This window comes from Engystomops pustulosus, chromosome 6 (assembly GCF_040894005.1).
Source record: "Engystomops pustulosus chromosome 6, aEngPut4.maternal, whole genome shotgun sequence".
Lineage (NCBI taxonomy): Eukaryota > Metazoa > Chordata > Amphibia > Anura > Leptodactylidae > Engystomops > Engystomops pustulosus.
Genome location: NC_092416.1, coordinates 39,885,586 through 39,909,034, shown reverse-complemented (window position 1 = coordinate 39,909,034; position 23,449 = coordinate 39,885,586). Strand labels below are relative to the sequence as shown.

At 41.1% G+C, this 23,449-nt stretch overlaps 2 protein-coding genes across 4 annotated transcripts; one reads left to right on the top strand and one right to left on the bottom strand.

The window, feature by feature from the left end:
• The first annotated feature begins 61 nt into the window (after positions 1 to 61).
• Positions 62 to 1,772, top strand: TIMM8B (translocase of inner mitochondrial membrane 8 homolog B). Its single transcript, XM_072155800.1, has 2 exons — positions 62 to 295; positions 1,450 to 1,772. Exons 1-2 carry the CDS (start codon positions 179 to 181, stop codon positions 1,612 to 1,614), a joined length of 282 nt encoding a protein of 93 aa, XP_072011901.1. The 5' UTR covers positions 62 to 178; the 3' UTR covers positions 1,615 to 1,772.
• A 774-nt stretch (positions 1,773 to 2,546) lies between these two features.
• LOC140134951 (uncharacterized) lies at positions 2,547 to 19,484 on the bottom strand. Of its 3 annotated transcripts, none has more exons than XM_072155795.1 (4): positions 19,364 to 19,483; positions 16,585 to 16,675; positions 6,092 to 6,559; positions 2,547 to 4,954 (listed from the first exon to the last, which is right to left on the bottom strand). In XM_072155795.1, the coding sequence occupies exons 2-4, from the start codon at positions 16,643 to 16,645 to the stop codon at positions 4,254 to 4,256; spliced, it is 1,230 nt and encodes a 409-aa protein (XP_072011896.1). In that variant the 5' UTR covers positions 16,646 to 16,675; positions 19,364 to 19,483; the 3' UTR covers positions 2,547 to 4,253. The 3 variants fall into 3 exon arrangements, with proteins under 3 accessions (XP_072011896.1, XP_072011895.1, XP_072011897.1); XM_072155794.1 differs by having other exon boundaries at positions 16,585 to 16,694; positions 19,364 to 19,478; XM_072155796.1 differs by lacking the exon at positions 16,585 to 16,675 and having other exon boundaries at positions 19,364 to 19,484.
• Positions 19,485 to 23,449: the final 3,965 nt, after the last annotated feature.

Here is a 23,449-nt window from a genome sequence, read left to right as displayed (position 1 = left end):
CCAATCAGGAGAGGAGTATATGGAACACCCAGCCAATAGTAGCACACTGATGCGTTCCGTGCCTCGTTCTCGGGTTGACGTTGAGCCAATCAGAGCGCAGCGTGAGAGGCGCTGGAGGGTTCAGTAGGTCGGTGATATAGAGAGCCGGCACTGACTGAAGGTCGCGGTAGTGGGCAGCATGGCGGACTTTGATTCAGATATTGACTTGTCCGGTGTGGGCGCCAGTCCCGCGGAGCAGGCGGAGCTGCAGCGGATGTTGGCGGTGGAGCAGCAGAAGGCGCAGTTTACGGCTCAGGTGAGGCTGGCGGCCGCACACGTGGGGTATACAGGACATGTGCTGCCATCATTAAAGGGACTGTCCACCAATATGGAGGTGGAGGTGATATGGACAGATAACTAATACCATACAGACCAGGAAATAGCAGCTGGTCACAAATTCTGGAATTATCCCAGAGATCTATAAAGTTTCGGCTCCTATGCTGCTCACTGATGTCATCACGGCTGGTATTATCTGTTTTATTGGGTGATGTGGCCTCCTGCACAGCGGTCCAGACGGCTTCTTCATTTGGGTAAATGGCGGTAGTGGTAGTGTTTGGGCGTCTGAAGTTGGTAGAGGTGCCGGGTGCCATTAGGGTGCTGCTGATGGCCTCCGCCAGGCACAGTGCCACTGTATTTCATTGCAAGAAGGATGCCATCTGCCAGGGACAGAGGCGTCACGCTTGCCCTTTGTAAGGTGCCTGGCATTAAGGGGACAGTCTGTTGCAAAGCCCTGAGGGGTGCTCTTCACAAAGGAGTGTAGCGGGTGCCCTTCACCATACACAGAGGGGTGCAGTGATCGCTATTCGCAAGGGGGCGTCTGGCAACAGGGGGTACACTGGCCATCCTTCCAAATCTCTCTAGTTTTGCCAAGAATTATAGTCTTGCAAGCATATTCTGCAATAATCCCTACACCAGCTGGAGTCTTTATTCCATTCTTGCGGATAAACTGTTTCTTTGCATAATTTTCAATCAGAAATATACCTAAATGCTATGTAACCATTCCCGGCCAAACCTCCAAGATTCTACCTACCTTATAAAAGGTTATTCTGTTACATGTGTATCTGAATATGATATTGGGGCCTGAAATATCCCCCCTTCTCCTTAAAAGCCCTGTGACATATCTGTGCAATGTCCAAGTCTGTCTGTTTTGTCACCAGGTAGCCGGCCATATACAGTAAATGTGTATCAGTCCAACCAACAGATTTAGGATGGGTCTGATCAACCCATTGGTTGGTAACTTTATTTTCTTTATATACTAGTTTGGCTTAAACCAAACTAGAAAGGCCTATGAAAGGATGTAATAAGTTGGTGGAGGTGGTAAAAGTTTGTGAAAATATTTCTATCTTTTTATCAGTACTTTCCCCTCACCTGAATCTGCAGAGTAGAGACTAATAATTCCTATATTTCCAGGTTCACAAATTCATGGACGTCTGCTGGGATAAGTGTATGGACCGACCTAGTACCAAACTAGATTCCAGAACGGAGGGCTGCTTGGTCAACTGCGTGGAGCGTTTTATCGACACAACCCTGTCCATCACCAATCGCTTTGCTCAGATGGTGCAGAAAGGATCTTAGCGACCTCAATATCCATGGACTCTTAACCCTGCCAGAGAATGCAACGTCAGCAGTGACTGAAATCCCTCCATTGTAGCGGTGATCATTGTTACGTGTTTTATTATTTTCAAATTTCTAGCAATCTGCAAATATGTGTTATTAAATTTTTTTTCAAAACATTTTTGTGTCCTGGACTGATGTATACAGGGAATGACTGCTGAACTTCCAGAAGTCTCTTTGGAAGGGAAACTGTAAGATGGAAGCTAAAAGATTATTTACCACAAATCCAATTTATTCCCTGTTCCCCTGCTTAAATGACTAAGAATCGCTCCCGGAAATTGCTTCTCCATTCATCTCTATGTGACTTATACTCTCCTGTCCTGTGTAATAGAATGAAATACACCAGTGACCAGTTACCTCTGATTTCTTCAAATTGGGCAACTTGAGGCTTCTGTTCTCCTAACTTATGGGATACTAGATATTGATGGACTGTCATTAAGGCTAGTCATTGATCAGGCAGGATACAAGTAAGAGGCCATGTATCTTTATGACTTTTAAAAACAACCAAGAAAGATTAAGCCCTGGCAGTAAACAATAAAGTTTCTGGTTAAATGTATGTTCAAGTAGAGAACTTTTGAAGTTTTCCAGATTTTATTTATTTATTACTTGGTGAATCTGGGACCCTTTGAGGATCAGTTGTTTGATGTAGATGCTTCATAGGTCTATTAATTTGCGTCCTTTAACCTCATGACCTACTTGAAGCCCATGCAGTCTCTTCATATATCTTTTTGGCCCCATGCTGTATAATGCAGAAGTATTAGGTTTTGTTTGGTGTGTTTCTGCATCAGAAGAATTTTATATGGATAGTACTAAACATCCATAGCAGAGCCCACATAATCATCATTGGTATAGAGGGATCCATTAACACAAGGAAAAAAGATAATCCACTCGTTTTAGCAGGATTTTTATTAGTTAAGAACATTTATTATCATTACAACAAACATATCGGGCAAACAGTTGCCCACATTTATCCTGTCTGATGGTTAGATGGCTCTTACTGACACTAGGCAGGTGTAGAATGTAACAAAATGGTGCACGCTAGGTGACGACATCTAGCCGTTCTGCTCTATTAATCTCTATGGAGCTGATGGAGATCGGTGAGCGGTGCCCGGCTATTTCCGTAAGCTCCGTAGAGATTAATGGAGCAGTGGTCATGCGCGGCCGTCTGCTCCCTTAGTCTGAAGGAGTGGCAAAGGGTTTGTTGGACCCCTCGTTTTCGTAATCTGCAGGGGTCTCAGCACTGAGACCCCAACTGATCAGCAAGTTGGGCCTTATCCCATGGACAGGGCCTAACTTGTCTTCGTGGAAAAACCCCTTTAAATGGGCAGATGTATCAACCCCACTGTGCTTGATCTTTTGCCATCAATATGGTGCAATGGCCAAATACATAGACCGTCCATCTGCGCTATAACCTGCGCCTGAATGCGCTATGCCAGTATTTGGGTGTTTAACAATCTAAGAATATAGTCTAGTATTTGTTTAGTTACAATAAATCATTATCAATAAATCAATTCTTAATAAACATTTGAAAAAAATCATTACCATTAAAAAAAGAAATCCTATCAGACTCCTGCTATAACCTCCTATTGGCACTTGACAGAATAATTTGTCACTGTGTTTGGCTGAGCCCTCTCCATACATAACAGTGTCTGCTATATCATGCAGTAGGCACCTGTCCATAACACCCACATTTGGTGCAAGTGCTGGTTGAGGATGTTAACCGTTAAAGTGCTACACTTAAATGACGGCGCCTCCATCTTTGATACACTTGGGGCCTATTTTCAGGCCATTAATATGTTGTCATTGGGGGCCACTTGCAACAATGTAGTGGTAACTGAAAGCTACTCTTCTGCATAGCTGATTGTCTTCCCTCCCATTAATTAGATCTTAATAGCCTGTTATATTTTAATAGTAGGATCAATTTAAAATGGTTTTGCCTTATGGCATTCTGTGTAGACTAGTAGTGTTATCCTGATAATCCTACTGGACATAGTGTGCCTATGCCTACAAGCATGCAGATAAAATATCCACAAAATATCAGGTGTTGACCATGCACCTTTCCCCCATGCCCATATAGGCTATATGTAGGATATTATCGGTCATGTCCATATATATTGTGACATGCCTACTTTTTCAGATGTAGACTATTAAATATATCGGTCATACCCCTTTTTTTCCTACACAACTGCCACATTAAAGGAAACCTACCATAAGAGAAGCTATTATCAGAAGTAGAACTGATGGTAGATTCCTCCTGCCTCTGCCCTAATCTGTAATTTAATAATCCTGGAACCTAACATAACTGGTTAAAAACTTTATTTTAGTAATATGTAAATTAAATGCAGAGGCTACTGGGGCGTGGAGTAGTCTTGGCTCCCAGTGCCCGGCATGGATAGTACACGCCCCCCCCCCCCCCCTTTTAATGGCACGCTTTACTCAAAAAGACATGTCCAGAATCATGAATTTTTATGCCTTGTATGCCAGTAATGACATGACATACCAGGCCAAGCAGCCTAGTGGATGTGGCGTTGGCCCACTCTACTGCAAGTATTGGGAAGTTGCGACTATGTCTTACAAATGGGGAGATGTTATTTTTATCACTACTGGCTCTGTTTTTGCCTTTTCAATAAATTAACTGGAGTAAGGGACTGGTCCAATATCCTCTTCCTTGCCGGAGTGCTTGTCATTGGAGTTTGTGATGTTATTGGTGTAGATATTCCGGTAGGGGTAGAGTTTACATCTTGTGTGCCAGTTATCTCTGACTCATCGCTAGACATCATATCTTGAAGTTGTTTTACTCGCAGGGCTCTGTTCATCTCATCCAGTTTAGCGTTAAGACTACTTAGTCTGAGCTCCAGGATATTACTGTGATCACTTGAGGCCTTCTGACTTGATAGTAGAGTGTTGTGCAATTCTAGGAAGCTGTCCTTCACAAGTTTGTACATTTTGTTCTGAGTTTTCAGGGTGGCGCTAACATCCTTCTGAATACTTTGTAGCACCTCATAGATGTTCTTTGGCTGACCCAACGACTGTTTCACTTGCGTCTCCAGTTGCACCTGGCGCTCGGTGGAGGTATGTGGCGGTATGGACGTGTCTACTGCATTGCTGTTGTGTGGATCACCTGGTTCACTTGTAAACTGAGGCTCCTTAAAAGATTGTGAAACTGATTTGTCCTGGTGGCTGGTATTTGGCTGGGAAAATGATGATGAAAATGATTTGTTCTGGCTGGGGTGGAATTCATCTTCTGAATCAATTATGTAGGCGGGGGGCAGCACATGGTCATTTGTAGAAACACATTCTCCTTAAAATTCAAAAAAAAAATTGTTATTAACATTATACAGGCAGTCTCCTACTTAAGAACACCCGACTTACATATGACCCCTAGTTACAAACAGACCTCTGGATGTTGGTAACTTACTGTACTTTTGCCTTAGGGTACAATAAAGAGCTTTAAAGGAAACCTACCACTTCGGATAGGGCTTATAAGCAGCACATGCCGTGCACCAGCTCAGGGTGAGCTGGTGCCGCACTTATCTTCGTTAAGTTTTTAAACTGTTTTAAAGCATTTAATCACTTTATTAATGTTTATATCGGAAGTAGCTTCCCCGCACCGAGGTCCACACGGGGAAGCGAGGTCCACGCACCGAGGTCCACACGGGGAAGCGAGGTCCACGCACCGAGGTCCACCTATTCCGTGTGTGCGCCTGAATAGGAAGTGGTAGCGCACATGGTGCGCCGACCGCGGTGCGGGAAAGCTAGTTTCGATATAAACATTAATAAAGTGATTAAATGCTTTAAAAAAGTTTAAAATCATAACGAAGGGCTTATAAGCAGCATGGCATGTGCTGCTTATAAGCCCTATCCAAAGTGGTAGGTTTCCTTTAACAGCGATCAAAGGTGTTTGCAAATAAGCTTTATTGTTAATCCTGGTTCTTATGACAATCCAACATTTTTAAAAATCAAATATCACAGAGACCAAACGAATTTGGCTGGGGTTACAATTATAAAATATACAGTTCCAACTTACATACAAATTCAACTTAAGAACAAACCTACAGAACCTATCTTGTACGTAAACTGGGGACTGCTTGTACATTGGTTATCAAGCAGGAAACTTTTTGAAACGGGTTTACAATCTATATAAAGATGGGGCTAGTCAAGAGCATGAAGTCAACTTCTACCAACTCTGCCCCTGTTTCTATGCTAAACTATACGCCCGATCAGTTTGTGTACAAAGTGCCATCCCTCAACGAGCAGGCAATGATGGTCTATCCTGAGAAAAGCCATACTCAAAGCTCGTATGTTTATTTGCTTCCATTGGAAACAGAACTGTTGTTACACCATTATATTTGGACCTTAGGTGGTTCTTTGCCATGAGAGAGAATGAGTATTGAGCTACATACCAGTACTTATATGTAACATAATATAAAACATTTACCTATATCTGTTGAAGATTCATCTAGTACATCTAGCTTTTGGACATCACCTACATCCATTTTAAAGAACTGAGCGACCATCATCTGTCTTCTAGTGAAAAGTTCTGAAAGAGACAACTGAGCGTCTGCAGTAGAATGCATCTTCACATTATCAATATCTTTCTTCACTTTCCTCTTATAGTCAAACCATTTCTTCCTGCATTCTTCAACCGTGCGCTTCTTGCCACCTACTTTGTTAACCTCCTTCACAACTTTATCCCAGATCGCTCCTTTGCTTGCGGCATTGACTGATTTGGGCCCAAATAGTTGCTGGATGTGCAAAAGGATTGTATCCACAAGTTTCTGGACCTCGGGGTCTGTAAACCTTTCCCTTTTTTTCCTGGGTGTTTGTACTGTGATTGATCCACTCATACTTTCCTCCTGTTCTCTGGTGTCGTCGATGGTTTGGGAAGGAGCAGGTCTCTCTTCTCCTGAAGATAAACAAATTGTCTACGTAAGATAGTGTAATGTAGGGTTCTTTGCCAACATCTACTACTAGCTCATATAGCCAAATTCTATTGTCCACTGTGGGCCTTAGGATGGACCAATATTGTGTTAGAACTTGATGCAGAACCAGCAAATCCATGGAGGGGGGCAGGGTTATCAACACGTCTGGTATCCTGTACTACTTTTGAGATTTTATTCTCATTTGTTTTAAGAGTATGCAGGCCTAAGTTGCTGATTGGTGGGGTTCTAAGTAATGAGACCCCACAGATCACGAGAACAGGGATCCAATGGGGTCTCGGTGCGGCGCTCGGCAATCTGTGTCAGCTCCACAGATATAAATGGAGCAGTACGGATAGGCACGCCTGTCTTCTTCGCTCATCTCGAGGAGCAATGGGGGTCCAACGAAGGTTCCTCGGACCCCATAGGACCCCCCATTCTCGTGATCTGTGGGAGTCTCACACGTACGGGTATCATTTGTGTGAAATAGACCTTAAAAGTAAGGTCACATCTGTGTTTAGGGATTTCTTTAAGGGCATGTTCCACACAGCAGCTATAATGTTGGACGCTAATAGTCCAGTATTGTATTTCTGTGCCATACGAATCCATATATACGTGACATTTTTCATCTGTATGTGCACATATGTCAGAATGCACCTCTGACTGGTTCTGGTCTCCCTGGATACTACACAAAAATATATGGCAGCATATGGTGCAGAACGTCCCCATAGACTTCTATAGGGAGTACAGAAATACAGGAGAAAATAGGTTATGGTGTGGTAACGTATATTCCGGCGTATAAGACGACCCCCCTACTTTCCTGTTAAAATATAGAGTTTAAGATATATTCGCCGTATAAGACTACCCCTTTTCCAACGATACAAAACACCGGTAAAAATTTAAAAAAAAACAGATTTGAATTTAACATGGTCCTTTTTTAATGTAAATTCTTATGACATGCAGGTATATAGCAGGAAAACTGTCGCTCATAAACATAAGGCATACAACAACAACATTACCATCGTCCATTTTACTGTAAATGTTACCATACTGTACCTTAAATTTTTATTTTATTAAATATTCCATGCCATGTACTCAGAAGCGGGAAAAAAATTCCAAATGCAATGAAAATGGTGAAAAAAACGAATTTGCGCCATTTTCTTGTGGGCTTGGATATTACTTCTTTCACTGAGCGCCCCAGATGACAGGTCTACTTTATTCTTTGGGTCGGTACGATTAAGGGGATACGAAATTTGTATAGGTTTTATAATGTTTTCATACATTTACAAAAATGAAAACCTCCTGTACAAAAATTATTTTTTTGATTTTGCCAACTTCTGGCGCTAAGAACTTTTTTATACTTTGGTGTATGGAGCTGTGGTTGGTGTCATTTTTTGCGAAATTTGATAATATTTTCAATGATATCATTTTTAGGACTGTACGACCTTTTGATCACTTTTTATAGATTTTTTTATATTTTTCAAAATGGCAAAAAAGTGCCATTTTCGACTTTGGGCGCTATTTTCCGTTACGGGGTTAAACGCATTGAAAAACCGTTATCATATTTTGATTGATCGGGCATTTTCAGACGCGTCGATACCTAATGTGTTTATGATTTTTACTGTTTATTTATATTTATGTCAGTTCTAGGGAAAGGGGGGTGATTTGAAATTTTAGGTTTTTTTATTATCATTTTTTTTTTTAAACTTTTTTTTATTTTTATTTATACTATTTTTCAGACTCCCTAGGGTACTTAAACCCTAGGTTGTCTGATCGATCCTATCATATACTGCCATACTACAGTATGGCAGTATATGGGGATTTTCTTCCTCATTCATTACAATGTGCTATTAGCACATTGTAATGAAGGGGTTAAAACGAAATAGCCTCGGGTCTTCACCTGGGATCGCCACTCCCCGTGACGTCATCGGGGGCAGCGATCCGTCTCCATGGTAGCCTCGGGTCTTCCGAAGACCCGAGGCTATTTCGTTTTAACCGGTATTTCGTGTTACCGGTAAGCAATATGCAGCAAAGACTTACCGGCTATGGAGAGGGCTCAGCCTGTGAGCCCTCTCTATGCAGCGCGACCCAACCGCCGCCGTGAATACACGGCGGACAGTCAATTACCGGCGTATAAGACGACCCCAGACTAGACAGAAGATTTTTCTGTCTTCAAAAGTCGTTTTATATGCCGGAATATACGGTAGGTACAATGGACAATACGGCCATTTAAATGAATTGCCGAACTGCCCATTGAAATTATTGCGGCCTTATGCTACCTGTAGGAAAATAGTACGAGTATCATTTGTGTGAAATAGACTTTAGAGTAAGTTCTCATCTGTGTTCGGGGATTCCTGTTAAAGGAAATCTACCATCAAAATATTACAGAGACATGATATTACATGATATTACTCATAGATCCAGGGACCATCATTGTCACAAGCTTCTTATATTTGTTATCCATGACCTTGTTCCTTTTTCAAATGGATGAACTTTTTCAAATTATGCTAATAAGACTGAAAGGCTCTGGTAGTTGTCTGTAGAGCCCCTCCAGGCTGAAAATTCACAGGCTGAGGGAGGATGAGACTGTCTAACTGCCTGTGAATCTGCAACAGGAAGGGGTTCTAGTAACATTTCAGGCTCATTAGCATAATTGTAAAATCTGTAATTTAACTGGTTCCCGACCGCCTGCCGTGTATCCCGCTGCATGGAGAGGCCTCACTGCATGGAGAGCCCTCTCCATAGCCAGTAAGTCTTTGCTGCATATTGCAGCAAAGACTTACCGTTAACACCCGCAATCGGTGGTAGCACCGATCGCGGATGTTATCATTGCCGGCAGGCCTAGGATCGTCGCTCCCCGTGATGTCATTCCGAAGACCCGAGGCTGTTTTGTTTTAACCCCTTCATTACTATGTGCTGATAGCACATTGTAATGAATGAGGAGGAAAATCCCCATATACTGCCATATTGTAGTATGGCAGTATATGATAGGATCGATCAGACAACCTAGGGTTAATGTACCCTAGGGAATGTGAAAAATAGTAAAAGTAAAAATTAAAAAAAGATTAAAAAGAAAATTATAATAAAAAAACCAAAAATTTAAATCACCCCCCTTTCCCTATAACTGATGTAAATATTAATAAACAGTAAAAATCATAAACACATTAGGTATCGACGTATCCGAAAATGCCGAATCTATCAAAATATACTAACGGTTTTTCACTGCGTTAAACCCCGTAACGGAAAATAGCGCCCAAAGTCGAAAATGGCACTTTTTTGCCATTTGGAAAAATATTTTAAAAAATCTATAAAAAGTGATCAAAAGGTTGTACGGTCCTAAAAAAATATCATTGAAAATATTATCAAGGGTCGCAAAAAATGACACCAATCACAGCTCTGTGCACCAAAGTATAAAAAAGTTATTAGTGCCAGAAGATGCCAGGAGGTTTTAATTTTTGTATGAAATGTATGAAAACATTATAAAACCTATACAAATTTGGTATCCCCGTGATCGTACCAAGCCAAAGAACAAAGAAGACATTTGTGGCGCACAGTGAAAGCCGTAATATCCAAGCCCACAAGAAAACGTCGCAAATGTGTTTTTTCACCATTTTCACTGCATTTGGAATTTTTTTCCCGCTTCCCAGTACATGGCATGGAATATTCAATACCATCAAGATGAAGTGCTATTTGTTATGCAGGAAACAAGCTGTCACATAGCTCTTTATGTGTAAAAATAAAATAGTTATAGATTTTTGAAGGTGGGGAGTGCAAAATGGAAATGAAAAAACAGGAAAGGGCCGGTTAACCGGTTAATAATCCAGGAACCCAACCTAGCTTGTTAAAAACATTATTTTAGTAATACAGGCAATCCCCGAGTTACGTACAAGATAGGTTCCATAGGTTTGTTCTTATGTTGAATTTGTATTTAAGTCGAAACTGTATAATATAATTGATTCCCCAGACCAAAATTTTTTTCCCCCAGACAATTGGAGTTTCAAAATTTTTTGCTAGAATGAGACCAAGAATTATCAATAAAATTTCATTACAGACACCTTACAGCTGATCATAGCAGCCTTGAACTATAGTAAAACATTCAGAGGTCACAGTGGGTAGAGGAGTTCGTCTTTAGGGGTCGTCTGTAAGTCAGGAGTCATTAATCCCTTAACGCTGCAGCCCTTTTTCGTTTTTTGCGTTTTCATTTTTCACTCCCCACCTTCAAAAATCTATAACTTTTTTTATTTTTCCATGTACAGAGCTGTGTCATGGCTTATTTTCTGCGTAACAAATTACACTTCAAATTGGTGTTATTAAATATTCTATGCCGTGTACTGGGAAGCGGGAAAAAATTCCAAATGCAGTAATATTGGTAAAAAAAAAATGCATTTGTGCCGTATTCTTGTGGGCTTGGTTTTATAGGTATTATAATGTTTTCATACATTTAAAAAAATTAAAACCTCCTGTACGAAAAAATTGGGGGGGATTTTGCTGTCTTCTGGCGCTAATAACTTTTTTATACTTTGGTGTACGGAGCTTTGGGAGGTGTCTTTTTTGTGGATTTTGATGACGTTTACAATGTTATCATTTTTAGGACTGTGCAAAATTTTGATAACTTTTCATAGAATTTTTAATTTTTTTTTAAATAACAAAAAAGTGCAATTTTTCGACTTTGGGTGCGATTTTCCGTTACGGGTTTAAACGCAGTGAAAAACCGTTATCATATTTTTATAGATCGGGAATTTTCGGACGCGGCGATACCTAATGTGTTTATGATTTTTACTGTTTATTTATATTTATATCAGTTCTAGGGAAAGGGGGGTGATTTGAGTTTTTAGGTTTTTTATTATATATATTTTTTTTTTACTTTTTTTTTTATTTTTACTATTTTTCAGACTCCCTAGGGTACTTTAACCCTAGGTTGTCTGTACGATCCTATCATATACTGCCATACTGTGGCAGTATTTGTGGATTTTACTCACCATTCATTACAATGTGCTGAAAGCACATTGTTAAGAATAGGTTAACCCGAAGTTACGGGGAGCGACGATCCTCGGAAAGATGGCCGCGCCCATTGCTGCAATATGCAGCCAAGACTTAACGGCTATGGAGAGAGCTCAACCCATGAGCCTTCTCCATGCACACGCACCCGGCATGTGAAGTAATACTACGTCACATGTCTTTAACCCCTTCGCGCTCCGCGGCGGATATATCCGCCACGGAGCGCAGTGACTTAGCGCTCAGTGGCGGATATATCCGCCACGGCTCCTATGCCGGCTCGGCTCTGGATCAGAGCCGAACCGGCATCGGGAAACACGGGGTGCCGGCTGTAACTAATAGCCGGCACCCCAGTGTAACACCCGCGATCGGAGTTGTCTCCGATCGCGGGTGCTTAACCCGTTAGATGCCGCGGTCAGCGCGACCGCGGCATCTAACAAGTATCTGGGGGGTCTTTCCCCCACGATCGGCCCCCCCGAACCGTTTTCGGGGGGCGCCGATCGTTGCTATAGTAACTCTGGGGTCCGATCTGGACCCCAGAGTTACTAGCAAGAATTGCCAGTAAGATGGCGTCTGTGACGTCATCTTACTGGCACAGTGCCAGCCTATGCAAGTGTATAGGCTGACACTGATAATACTCTGCAATACATGAGTATTGCAGAATATTATCATGAAGAAGCAATCAGAAGATTGCTTCTTCATGTCCCATGGTATAAAAGTGAAAAAGTAAAAAAAAAAGTTATTCAATAAAAAAATAAAATCATAAATCACTAAAAATGCCCCAAACCCCCAAAACATATAAAGAGACATATAACTCAAAAAAAAAGTCTAAATCATAACACAAACCCCACATATATAGTATCACCGCGTCCGTAACAACCCGTAGAATAAAAGTAAATCATTATTGAACCCCCACGATAAACGCCGTAAAAAAAAACTGTTATAAACCCTCCAAAAATTATGATTTTTACCTTTTCAATCCCACAAAAAATGATATAAAATGCGACCAAAAAACCATATGTACTCAGACATGATACTGGTGCAAAGTACAACATGTCCCGCAAAAAACAAGCCATCAACCAGCTCCGTAGCCAAAAACCTAACAAAGTTATGCCACTTGGAAGATGGCAATACAAAAATTATAGATTTTTCCCCACATTAGGGTTTTGTTTGACAAATTTAGTAAAACGTAAGAAAATATATTCATGTCTGGTATCCCCGTAATCGTATCAACCCATAGAATAAAGATAACAGGATTATTAGGCTATACGGTGAACACCAAAAAAAAAAAAGTAAAAAATCCAGTACAGAATTGATGCTTTTCTACTCCTGCCCTCAAAAAAAGTTCCTAAATTTTCAACAATAGGTGATACCAACCCCAAAATGGTAACAATGGAAAAAGCATCTCATCCCGCAAAAAAAATGCCGTCACATGGCCCCAATAACGAAAAAGCGAAAATTTTATAGCCTTCAAAAGGGGCCAATGAGGAAACTAAATTCCTGGCAGCTGCAGCGCCCTCCTTCCCTTCTGCGCCTCGCTGTGCCCCCATAAAACAAGTAACGGCCACATGTGGGGGGTCTTTGTACTCAGGAGAAATTGCAGAACAAATTGTATGGTGGGTTTTCTCTTTTTATATTTTGGAAATGTGTAAATTTTGGTGCTAAATGAACGTATAAGGGAACAATATGACCATTCTAAATTTCACCTCCATTTTGATTCAATTACTATGAAGATCTCAAGGGGTTAACAATCTTCGTAAAAGCTGTTTCTGATAGCTTGAGGGGTGCAGATTTGAAAATGGGTTGGTTATATAGGGGGTTTTGATGCTAAATATGTAAAATTTCATTCAAAACTGTATTTATCCCCAAAATAGTCAATTCTGAAAATCCGGAAAAGCGATATTCTATTTGCAAGCCGCGTGACGTCAAAATAAATTATCCAGATATTTCAGAAATTATGAAAATGTAAAGTAGACAAATGGGAAATGTTATTCAGCAACTTATTTAGCTGGTAAATTTATCTGCCTGAAAACGTGATGATTTGGAATTTCGAAAATGGCAAATTTTTCAAAAAATTCATCACATTTTCTTTTTTTTGTAAATAAACGCAAAACTTATCTGCCAAAATTTACCACTAAAATGAAGTACAACATGTGGGGAAAAAACAATCTCAGAATCGTTTTGATAAGTAACAGTGTTCAAAAGTTATAACCATATAAAGCGAAGCAAGTCAGAATCCAAAAAATCGGGCTGAGCCTTAAGCTGTAAAATGGCTGCGTCCTTAAGGGGTTAACAGGTTAAGTAGGGGACCATCTGCATGTAAATTAACTGCATAGGCTACTGTGGTGTGTATTCTCCTGGCCGGGCAATGGGAGCTAAGACTAGTACACGCCCCAATAGCCTCTGCATTTAATTTACATATTACTAAAATAACAAGTGGGGCTCCAGGATTATTAAATTACAGATTAGGGCAGAGGCCGACAGGAGGAATCTACCATCAGATCTACTTCTGATAGACAGACAAAGATGAACAGAGAACCATCCTCTCACTTTCACAAAATAGTTTCTGTTATGTTTTTCTAAATTTTAAGAACATAAATTATAAGACAGATGTGAGCTGGGCTTTATTAACCCCTTCCCGGTGCATGGAGAGGGCTCGCGGGCCGAGCCCTCTCCATAGCCGGCAAGTCTTTGCTGCATATTGCAGCAAAGGCTTACCGGTAACACCCGCGATCGGTGCTAGCACCGATCGCGGGTGCTTTCACCGCGATCACCTCCGGCAATGCTGCCGGAGGCTTCAAAAAGATGGCGCCGCATGGGCGCCGCCATCTTGGCGCGGATCTTCGCTCCCCGATGACGTCACGGGGAGCGGTGATCCGTTGCCATGACAGCATCGGGCCTCACGAAGGCCCGAAGCTGTCTTGTTTTAACCTATTCATTACAATGTGCTATCAGCACATTGTAATGAATGAGGAGTAAAATCCCCATATACTGCCATATTGCAGGATGGCAGTATATGGTAGGATCGATCAGACAACCTAGGGTTAAAGTACCCTAGGGAGTCTGAAAAATAGTTAAAGTAAAAGTAAAAAAAAGTTTAAAAAAAAAAAATTATATTAAAAAAACCTAAAAATTCAAATCACCCCCCTTTCCCTAGAACTGATATTAATATTAATAAACAGTAAAAATCATAAACACATTAGGTATCACCGCGTCCGAAAATGTCCGATCTATCAAAATATAATAACGGTTTTTCACTGCGTTTAACCCCGTAACGGAAAATAGCGTCTAAAGTCAAAAATGACATTTTTTTGCCATTTTGGAAAATATAAAAAAATTAATAAAAAGTGATCAAAAGGTAGCACAGTCCTAACAATGATAGCAATGAAAACGCCATCAAAAGTCGCAAAAAATGACACCACCCACAGCTCTGTACAACAAAGTATGAAAAAGTTATTAGCGCCAGAAGATGACAAAATCAAAAAGAAAATTTTTGTACAGGAGGTTTTCATTTTTTTAAATGTATGAAAACATTATAAAACCTGTACAAATGTGGTATCCCTGTGATCGTAGCAACCCAAAGAATAAAGTAGACCTGTCATTTGGGGCACACAGTGAAAGCTGTAAAATCCATTATAAAACCGCCATGGAACATTAAATACCGTCACTACGAAGTGCAATTTGTTACGCAGAAAATAAGCCATAACAGAGCTCTTTATGTGGAAAAATAAAAAAGTTATAGATTTTTGAAGGTGGGGTGTGAAAAATGGAAGTGAAAAAACTAAAAAAGGCCAAGTCGTTAAGGGGTTAAGTTATGCATCCTTCTAATTTATACAGCCATTAAATGCTTTGATAGCTCCTAGGCGTATAGCCCCTTTAATTGGTGGTGGCTCTTTCCTCTCTCATCTTCATTCATCAGAGGGATGTGCTGGGGGCGTGGCTAGTAACATGGGTTTTTATATCTTTTTTTGTGTATTTTTTGTCACAGCGGGCGGTTTAACACTGCCCTTCATGCCCTCACATATGGCAGGCATATAGGGTGTTATCGGGTGTTATGTAAAGTGGATTGGTTAAAGGTGTGTATATATACAAATTAAAAAATGGTTAAATTATTAATGGTTTCAATAAAGCTGTGGCCGACCCCGAGTCAACTCACAATTGAGAAAGGTTAAGCAATGGTTTTCTGTGTGGTTATTTATATTTGGACTATGCGGTATTAAAGGGGCCAATCTGGCTCCGGGTTAGTAAGTGTTTTGTTATTTGAGCAGTCTTATTATATTGTTGATTACCAGTCAACTTATTACTCTGTAACATCCAGTTTTGTCTGTACATATACCTTACGATTACTGACCACATCAGGCTATTAGGTGGTGCCAGGTAGGAGAGAGGACATCTCAATGGGGCAGATTTACTTACCCGGTCCATTCGCGATGCAGCGGCGCGTTCTCTGCGCTGGATTCGGGTCCGGTCGGGATTTAATAAGGTAGTATCTCCGCCGTCCACCAGGTGGCGCTGCTGCGCTGAAGAGCATCTGAACGGCTGAGTGCAGGTAAGCGCGTCCCGAGCGACACATTTTCTGTTCTTAAATGCGGCGGTTTTTCCGAATACGTCAGGTTTTCGTTCGGCCACGCCCCCCGATTTTCGTTGTGCGCATGCCGGCGCCGATGCGCCATAATCCGATCGCGTGCACCAAAATCCCGGGGCAATACAGGGGAAATCGGCGCAAATCGGAAATATTCGGGTAGCACGTCGGAAAAACGCGAATCGGGCCCTTAGTAAATGACCCCCAATGTGTAGTTACAGATGGGGGAACAAGTGATTGATTTTTCTTGCAATGTGCCCATCTACTCCAGCAGATAGTTGACTTTCCCACTACCTAACACAGGACTCTCAGTCATTACTCAGCTTCTCATCTTTGGTTAAAGGGTCTGAACTTAAGTGCTAATGTAACTGAACCAGATTATTTTATATAAAAACATTAATGTGCTACATCAGAGATATCTGGTTTAGCAAGTACCTTGGTTGGTAGAGGAGCTCGGAGATTGAAAGAAATCTGTAATTTTCATGAGTCTTCTCATCCGGTTGGGTATGATCCCATGAGCCAAAAACTTAAAAACAAGTAAAGTTCTAAAGATAAATGAAAAGTAACAAGAGTAGGTAATAGTATACGACACAGTCACAAAAGTGTTCTGTATCCACATCCCTGGGTATACATATATGTCCACATACTAACATTCCTTCTGCTGTGACCTCCTCAACTTTGTTCATGTTTATTTGGTTAATCTTTTAGGATTGTAGAACAGGTGAAAAGACCTTGAAACCATGTACTTCAAATACAGAAAAATAACAAAAATGTAAAGGCCAGTTTACACTGTTTTGCTTTTAATTGGTTTCTTATATTTTAAAAAAAGCAAAATGTCCCTGGTCATGTGATGTTACCCAGGTGCATGGCTCGTTATATTCCTGGTCATGTGATGTCAACCAGGTGCATGGCTCATTATATCCCTGGTCATGTGATGTCACACAGGTTCATGGCTCATTATATCCCTGGTCATGTGATGTCACCCAGGTGCATGGCTCATTATATCCCTGGTCATGTGATGTCACACAGGTTCATGGCTCATTATATCCCTGGTCATGTGATGTCACCCAGGTGCATGGCTCGTTATATCCCTGGTCATGTGATGTCACACAGGTTCATGGCTCATTATATCCCTGGTCATGTGATGTCACCCAGGTGCATGGCTCGTTATATTCCTGGTCATGTGATGTCAACCAGGGGCATGGCTCATTATATCCCTGGTAATGTGATGTCACCCAGGTGCATGGCTCGTTATATCCCTGGTCATGTGATGTCACACAGGTTCATGGCTCATTATATCCCTGGTCATGTGATGTCACCCAGGTGCATGGCTCGTTATATTCCTGGTCATGTGATGTCACCCAGGTGCATGGCTCGTTATATCCCTGGTCATGTGATGTCACACAGGTTCATGGCTCATTATATCCCTGGTCATGTGATGTCACCCAGGTGCATGGCTCATTATATTCCTGGTCATGTGATGTCACACAGGTTCATGGCTCATTATATCCCTGGTCATGTGATGTCACCCAGGTGCATGGCTCGTTATATTCCTGGTCATGTGATGTCACCCAGGTGCAAGCCTCGTTATATCCCTGGTCATGTGATGTCACCCAGGTTCATGGCTCATTATATCCCTGGTCATGTGATGTCACCCAGGTGCATGGCTCATTATATCCCTGGTCATGTGATGTCACACAGGTTCATGGCTCATTATATCCCTGGTCATGTGATGTCACCCAGGTGCATGGCTCATTATATTCCTGGTCATGTGATGTCACACAGGTTCATGGCTCATTATATCCCTGGTCATGTGATGTCACCCAGGTGCATGGCTCGTTATATTCCTGGTCATGTGATGTCACCCAGGTGCAAGCCTCGTTATATCCCTGGTCATGTGATGTCACCCAGGTTCATGGCTCATTATATCCCTGGTCATGTGATGTCACCCAGGTGCATGGCTCATTATATCCCTGGTCATGTGATGTCACACAGGTGCACAGCTAGTTATATCCCTGGTCATGTGATATCTCACAGGTGAATGGCTCATTATATCACTGGTCATGTGATGTCACACAGGTGCACAGCTAGTTATATCCCTGGTCATGTGATATCTCACAGGTGAATGGCTCATTATATCACTGGTCATGTGATGTCACACAGGTACACAGCTAGTTATATCCCTGGTCATGTGATGTCACACAGGTGCATGACTCGTTATATCCCTGGTCATGTGATGTCACACAGGTGCATGGCTCATTATATCCCTGGTCATGTGATGTTACTCAGGTTCATGATTCGTTATATCCCTGGTCATGTGATGTCACACAGGGGCATGGCTCGTTATATCCCTGGTCATGTGATGTCACTCAGGTACATGACTCATTATATCCCTGGTCATGTGATGTCGCACAGGTACATGACTCATTATATCCCTGGTCATGTGATGTCACTCAGGTGCATAGCTCGTTATATCCCTGGTCATGTGATGTCACTCAGGTGCATGGCTCGTTATAACACAGAATAATCAGAGCCGTGTGATAATAATCACATCACCACGGAAAGATTTCTATCTACTGGAAGTAAACATATAAGATTTCTACAGCAGGACAGCAAGCAGAGATCTAGTAAATCGAGAGTAATTGATACAGAAAGTATATTGGAAAATTGTACAACTTTTCCTTACACAAACAATATCAATGATATGCTGAAAGTGGACAACCCTTTTAAGTCTTAGGTCTACTAGACAAGGTAATACTGGTAAGCTCCCAAAAGTTACCAAAATTCCTCATAATAGATAAAAACGATCCTTTCTATAACCAATTACATGTTATGTCCAAAAAGAGGATAATAGACTCCAGGGCGCACCCATTAATGGACGGTGCACACCCATAGAATAAAATGTAGCAAAGCCAAAAGTGCTTATACTACTCAGGAATCAGGTTTGATCAGGTCATCATCTGCTAGTCCTCTATACATCCATTGTCATATGGATATTTAGAGGACGTAGGAAACATCCAGAACTCCCCACTTTGAAGAGAACTTCATCCTGTGGAATTTCCTGTTCAGATTCTAAATTCTGAAAGAGGAACTGAAAACTGATCTCTAGTTTCACATATAAAGTAAAATCGGATTGTGGTTTATACTTTTTGTATCTTTACACCCCCCCCCCATAACAAAACAATCACAATTTACATGTTAAAATTGCACTTACGTCCGTCGTCTGCTTCAAGGAGCTCGAGGAAAACAGAGGCCGTTAGTTTCACTTTCAGGGAACACGAGTGAGTCAGAGTTTTATTAACTCTTAATCGTTCACATACCGCAGTTCACACCCAACAGAGGCAGCTACGTGTTCATTTATCGTGGTGACATTGTACAAATGCTGAGATACAATTGTATCAGAATAAATCCCTTTCCTGAGTTAAATATTAAAGGAAACCTACCAACAAAATCCATTATGATAAACCAGAGACACTTACTCATAGATCCAGGCACTGTGACTGTCTAATTATATTTGTTATCCATGGCCTTCTTTCTTCTAAAATCAACATTTAAATTTATGCTAATGAACATGAAGGGCTCCTGGGGTGTTAAAGGGAACCTGTCAGCAGAAATTCACTTAATAAACCACTACCAGTATGTCATCAAGAAACTGAACACCTTCTAGATCATGTTTATTTCATGGCCCAGTGCGGTGGCATCATCCAGAAAATCAACTTTGAAATGACATGTAATTTGGTTGTATAAAGTCAAGGAGGCAGAGCGTTTAAACACTGAAGTCAAGGTTTCCTCACTTCAGAAAGCCCCCTTCACTGTAATTGCTACAGGTGAGAAGAGCTTGACTTCAATGCTTAACTCTCCGCCTCCATGACTTTATACACCTAATTTACAACACTTTAAAGTTTATTTTCTAAATGATGACACCACACTGAGCAAAAATACAAACATGATCTGAAAGGTGTACATTTGCTTCACAACATACTGGTAATGGGTAATTAGGTCACTTTCTGATGACAGGTTCGCTTTAATAGTGCTTCAGATTGTCAGGCTGTAATAATGTGCAAATTCCCCCCTTCCACTGTGCTCTGAAAATCCCTCTGCTGCAGTGAGATTACATCACGCAGAGGGAGGGGGAAGTGCTGAAGGTGCGGGTTAGACAGCGTAACAGTCTCTGTTAACTTTCACAGAAGTTCTTCAGGCCCTACAGATTCAATCAAAAAGTTGATTTTAGAAGGAAAAAGGCCATGAGTAACAAATTTAAGAAGATTACCACAGTAACGGTATCTGGATCTATGAGTAAATGTCCCTGGTTTATAATTCTTGATTTTGATGGTTAAATAAGTTTTTGTTTCTTTATAGGACCAGTGTGGCGTCATAAAGTAACGTTAGCAAACTGTACCCCATGTGTATATCTTATCACATGAAATCACAGCATGCTTGCATTGATTTCTACTCCTCTCCATTCCTTAAATGGAAGCTGCTGAGATTTCATGTGATAAGATACATACATGGGGTACAGTTTATTAACGTTAGGAGGCTAATTGACCTGGTCACCTGACATTATTGCTGAATGCTTAGAAAGCATGGGGATGAGCTGCTGGAGTTAGCCCGAGGAGGCAATGATACCCCCAGTCTTGCTATAGATATCATTGGATACTAGGTAAAATGACAAAGCTGATTATGGGTATCTGAGGGAAACAATTTTTATCTAAAAGAACAGTGTCAGTATGCTAATAATAGAAACCTGCCACTAGCTGTATTTATAAAAAAATGTGGTTCCCATTAATGTTTTATATGTACTGGAAGTAAACAATGCAGCTTACTGTAGAATGACAGCAAGCAGAGATCTAGAAAACCATGAGGAATTTATACAGGCTATGGGGGACATTTATCAGTTTTTTGGCGTAGAAGCACTGAAATAATCACAAATTCTTTGCATTTCAAGAAATTGTAACTATTTTTGTGACTACGGTACCTCCACGTTATGTGAGCGTGGAACGGGGTTCCTACACCACTGCACGGATGATGTATTATAAATCTCCCCCTATGTGTCATAATCTATAACAGTTGTGTTTTTATACACTGCATGGGCTCGTTACTCGCCAGCAAGTGTCTGCAATCCCTTGTGGAATCCCGGAATTTGTTATCTCATATCCATGGTATATGGTTTTAACTCAGAATAACTCCCTTAAATTGTTAGGCTTATCAGTTTATAGCAGGGTCCTCAAAAGTGAATCCAACTCTTCAACTTAGGTTGGACCACGATTTCTGGACTCCTTCGGCCTGGTTGATGAAACCATAAGTCACAGCCGGGCAACTTTGCATTTTGTATGAGGGAAATACAGTGATGGAGGGGTTATGGGAGAAAAGAGGAGTTGGAATGAAGTGTCTGTGTATAGTAACTTCTGAACTACCATATATACTCGAGTATAAGCTTAGTTTTTCAGCACAAAAAATGTGCTGAAAAACCCTAACTCAGCTTAAACTCAAGTCAAGGAAAAAAACAAAAACTGAACTCACCTTCTGACGCTCCCCGGCATCCATTGCGGCTCGAACATCGGGTCCTGGTCCGTCACAGTCTTCATGACGTCAGCCCCATCGGCACACACTATGATGTCAGCTTGCGGCTGACGTCATGGTGCCTGCAACGGACCAGGAAGGGCTGGCAGGCTATATACTCAAGGGGGCAGGCAGGCAGCCTGTATACTTGAGGGGCCAGGCAGCCTATACACAGGGGGCTGGCTATATACTCTAGGGGGCTGGCATGTTATATACTGGGGGGCTGTGACCAATGCATTTCCCACCCTCAGCTTATACTCCAGTCAATAGGTTTTTCCAGTTTTTGTGTCAATATTAGGGGTCTCGGCTTATACTCGGGTCAGCTTATACTCGAGTATATAGGGGTATATTAAATACTGAACCCTCTAAGTAATTCTCTTATAGTCCCCCATGCAATAATTGTATTATAAATAGTTCCCTATAGTTTTACTATATACAGTGCCCCTTTTTATTAGTTGTAGACATAACAAATGTCACTTCTCCTGACGAAGCCACGGGCGAAACGGGTCTCCACTGCCAAGTCCTCTTACTACTGTTGCTGCCTCCACTAGTGAGTACAAATAGAATTATAATACTATTATTGTGCCCTAGCAACTACATAAATGTACACTAAATGACCGATACCGAAGGGATGTTGCAATAGGAATTTCTAAGTACATGACAGTGACAAAGTTAACTCCTACATAACAATGTAGCCAAATCCAACAACCTATTTGACCCGGGCAACCTGTCTTTGTTTTTAATTCTTTTGTTTTGTGCCCAACCCTCCCTTGTCCCTCTCTGTAATACAGTGTAATTTTTTAAACTTTAGAATTTTTTTTTTTTCATGTGTAAGTTGTTCATGTATGTATTTTTCTTAATAAAGCAGTCTCTGGTCTTCGACTTTACAGCCACCTAGTGGTCTAATTATTGGGTGCAGCCTTCGGACAATATTATCTGAGTGGCTCAAGATACATTGTCTTAGAAAAGATTCATTTTTTGGATGAAGTAACAAATGTAGATGTTCCCACACCTAATTTGGTCTTCTTCTCACTCCACTTTCCACCATAATGATGCCATTGGTCGGATAAAGGTGTACACAGGATACAAATCTGTGCTGCACCACTCTCTCAATAAAACGTTTCTGCATTTTAAAGATGCAGATACAATTGATTATTAAAGGGAACCTGTCATCAGGAGCCCTTTTTTGGCTCCAATATGTCCCCATAGAGAATAGTGTATACATTGCCAAAGAGTTTTTATAGTAAAACTAGCTTTTTACTTTAAAAACTTTAAACTTTGGCAACGTGTACACTGTCCTCTATGGGGACATGGGGGAAACTGAAAAATGGCTTCTGATAACAGGTTCCCCTCAAGATATAGGGCGAAAGGGGAGGGACTGGGCCAGGCAACCCATGACTAGTATGCTCATAAAGACATTTTCAAGTGGTGTCCATTGCTTTCAAAATTGATGTCCTGCAGTTTTGTCCATGTCTTCAACATTTTGCATTGCTCACTCTGGTTATGTAAATTATATTCCTCTTCGTTGATGACTGCTGCTTACAGAAGTTTGCCATCTCCAGACTTCATGAAGTAGACCTTTACATGAAATATAGACGTATTATTGAAAAACAAAAACTTAAAGTGGTACTCTCGTCTGGGCATTGCCATTTATTTAAAGAAATGATGGCCCAACCCCATTTATCCTTATAATTTATCCTTATAAATGGGGCTGGGCCATCATTTCTTTAAATAAATGTCA

Coding starts and splice junctions, on each gene's coding strand:
- TIMM8B (XM_072155800.1), top strand. CDS start 179: ATGGCGGACTTTGATTCAGATATTGACTTGTCCGGTGTGGGCGCCAGT. Junction 296..1,449: donor AGGCGCAGTTTACGGCTCAG/GTGAGGCTGGCG, acceptor CTATATTTCCAG/GTTCACAAATTCATGGACGT.
- LOC140134951 (XM_072155795.1), bottom strand. CDS start 16,645: ATGAGAAGACTCATGAAAATTACAGATTTCTTTCAATCTCCGAGCTCC. Junction 6,560..16,584: donor GAGCTCCTCTACCAACCAAG/GTACTTGCTAAA, acceptor GTTTATCTTCAG/GAGAAGAGAGACCTGCTCCT. Junction 4,955..6,091: donor TGAATCTTCAACAGATATAG/GTAAATGTTTTA, acceptor TTGAATTTTAAG/GAGAATGTGTTTCTACAAAT.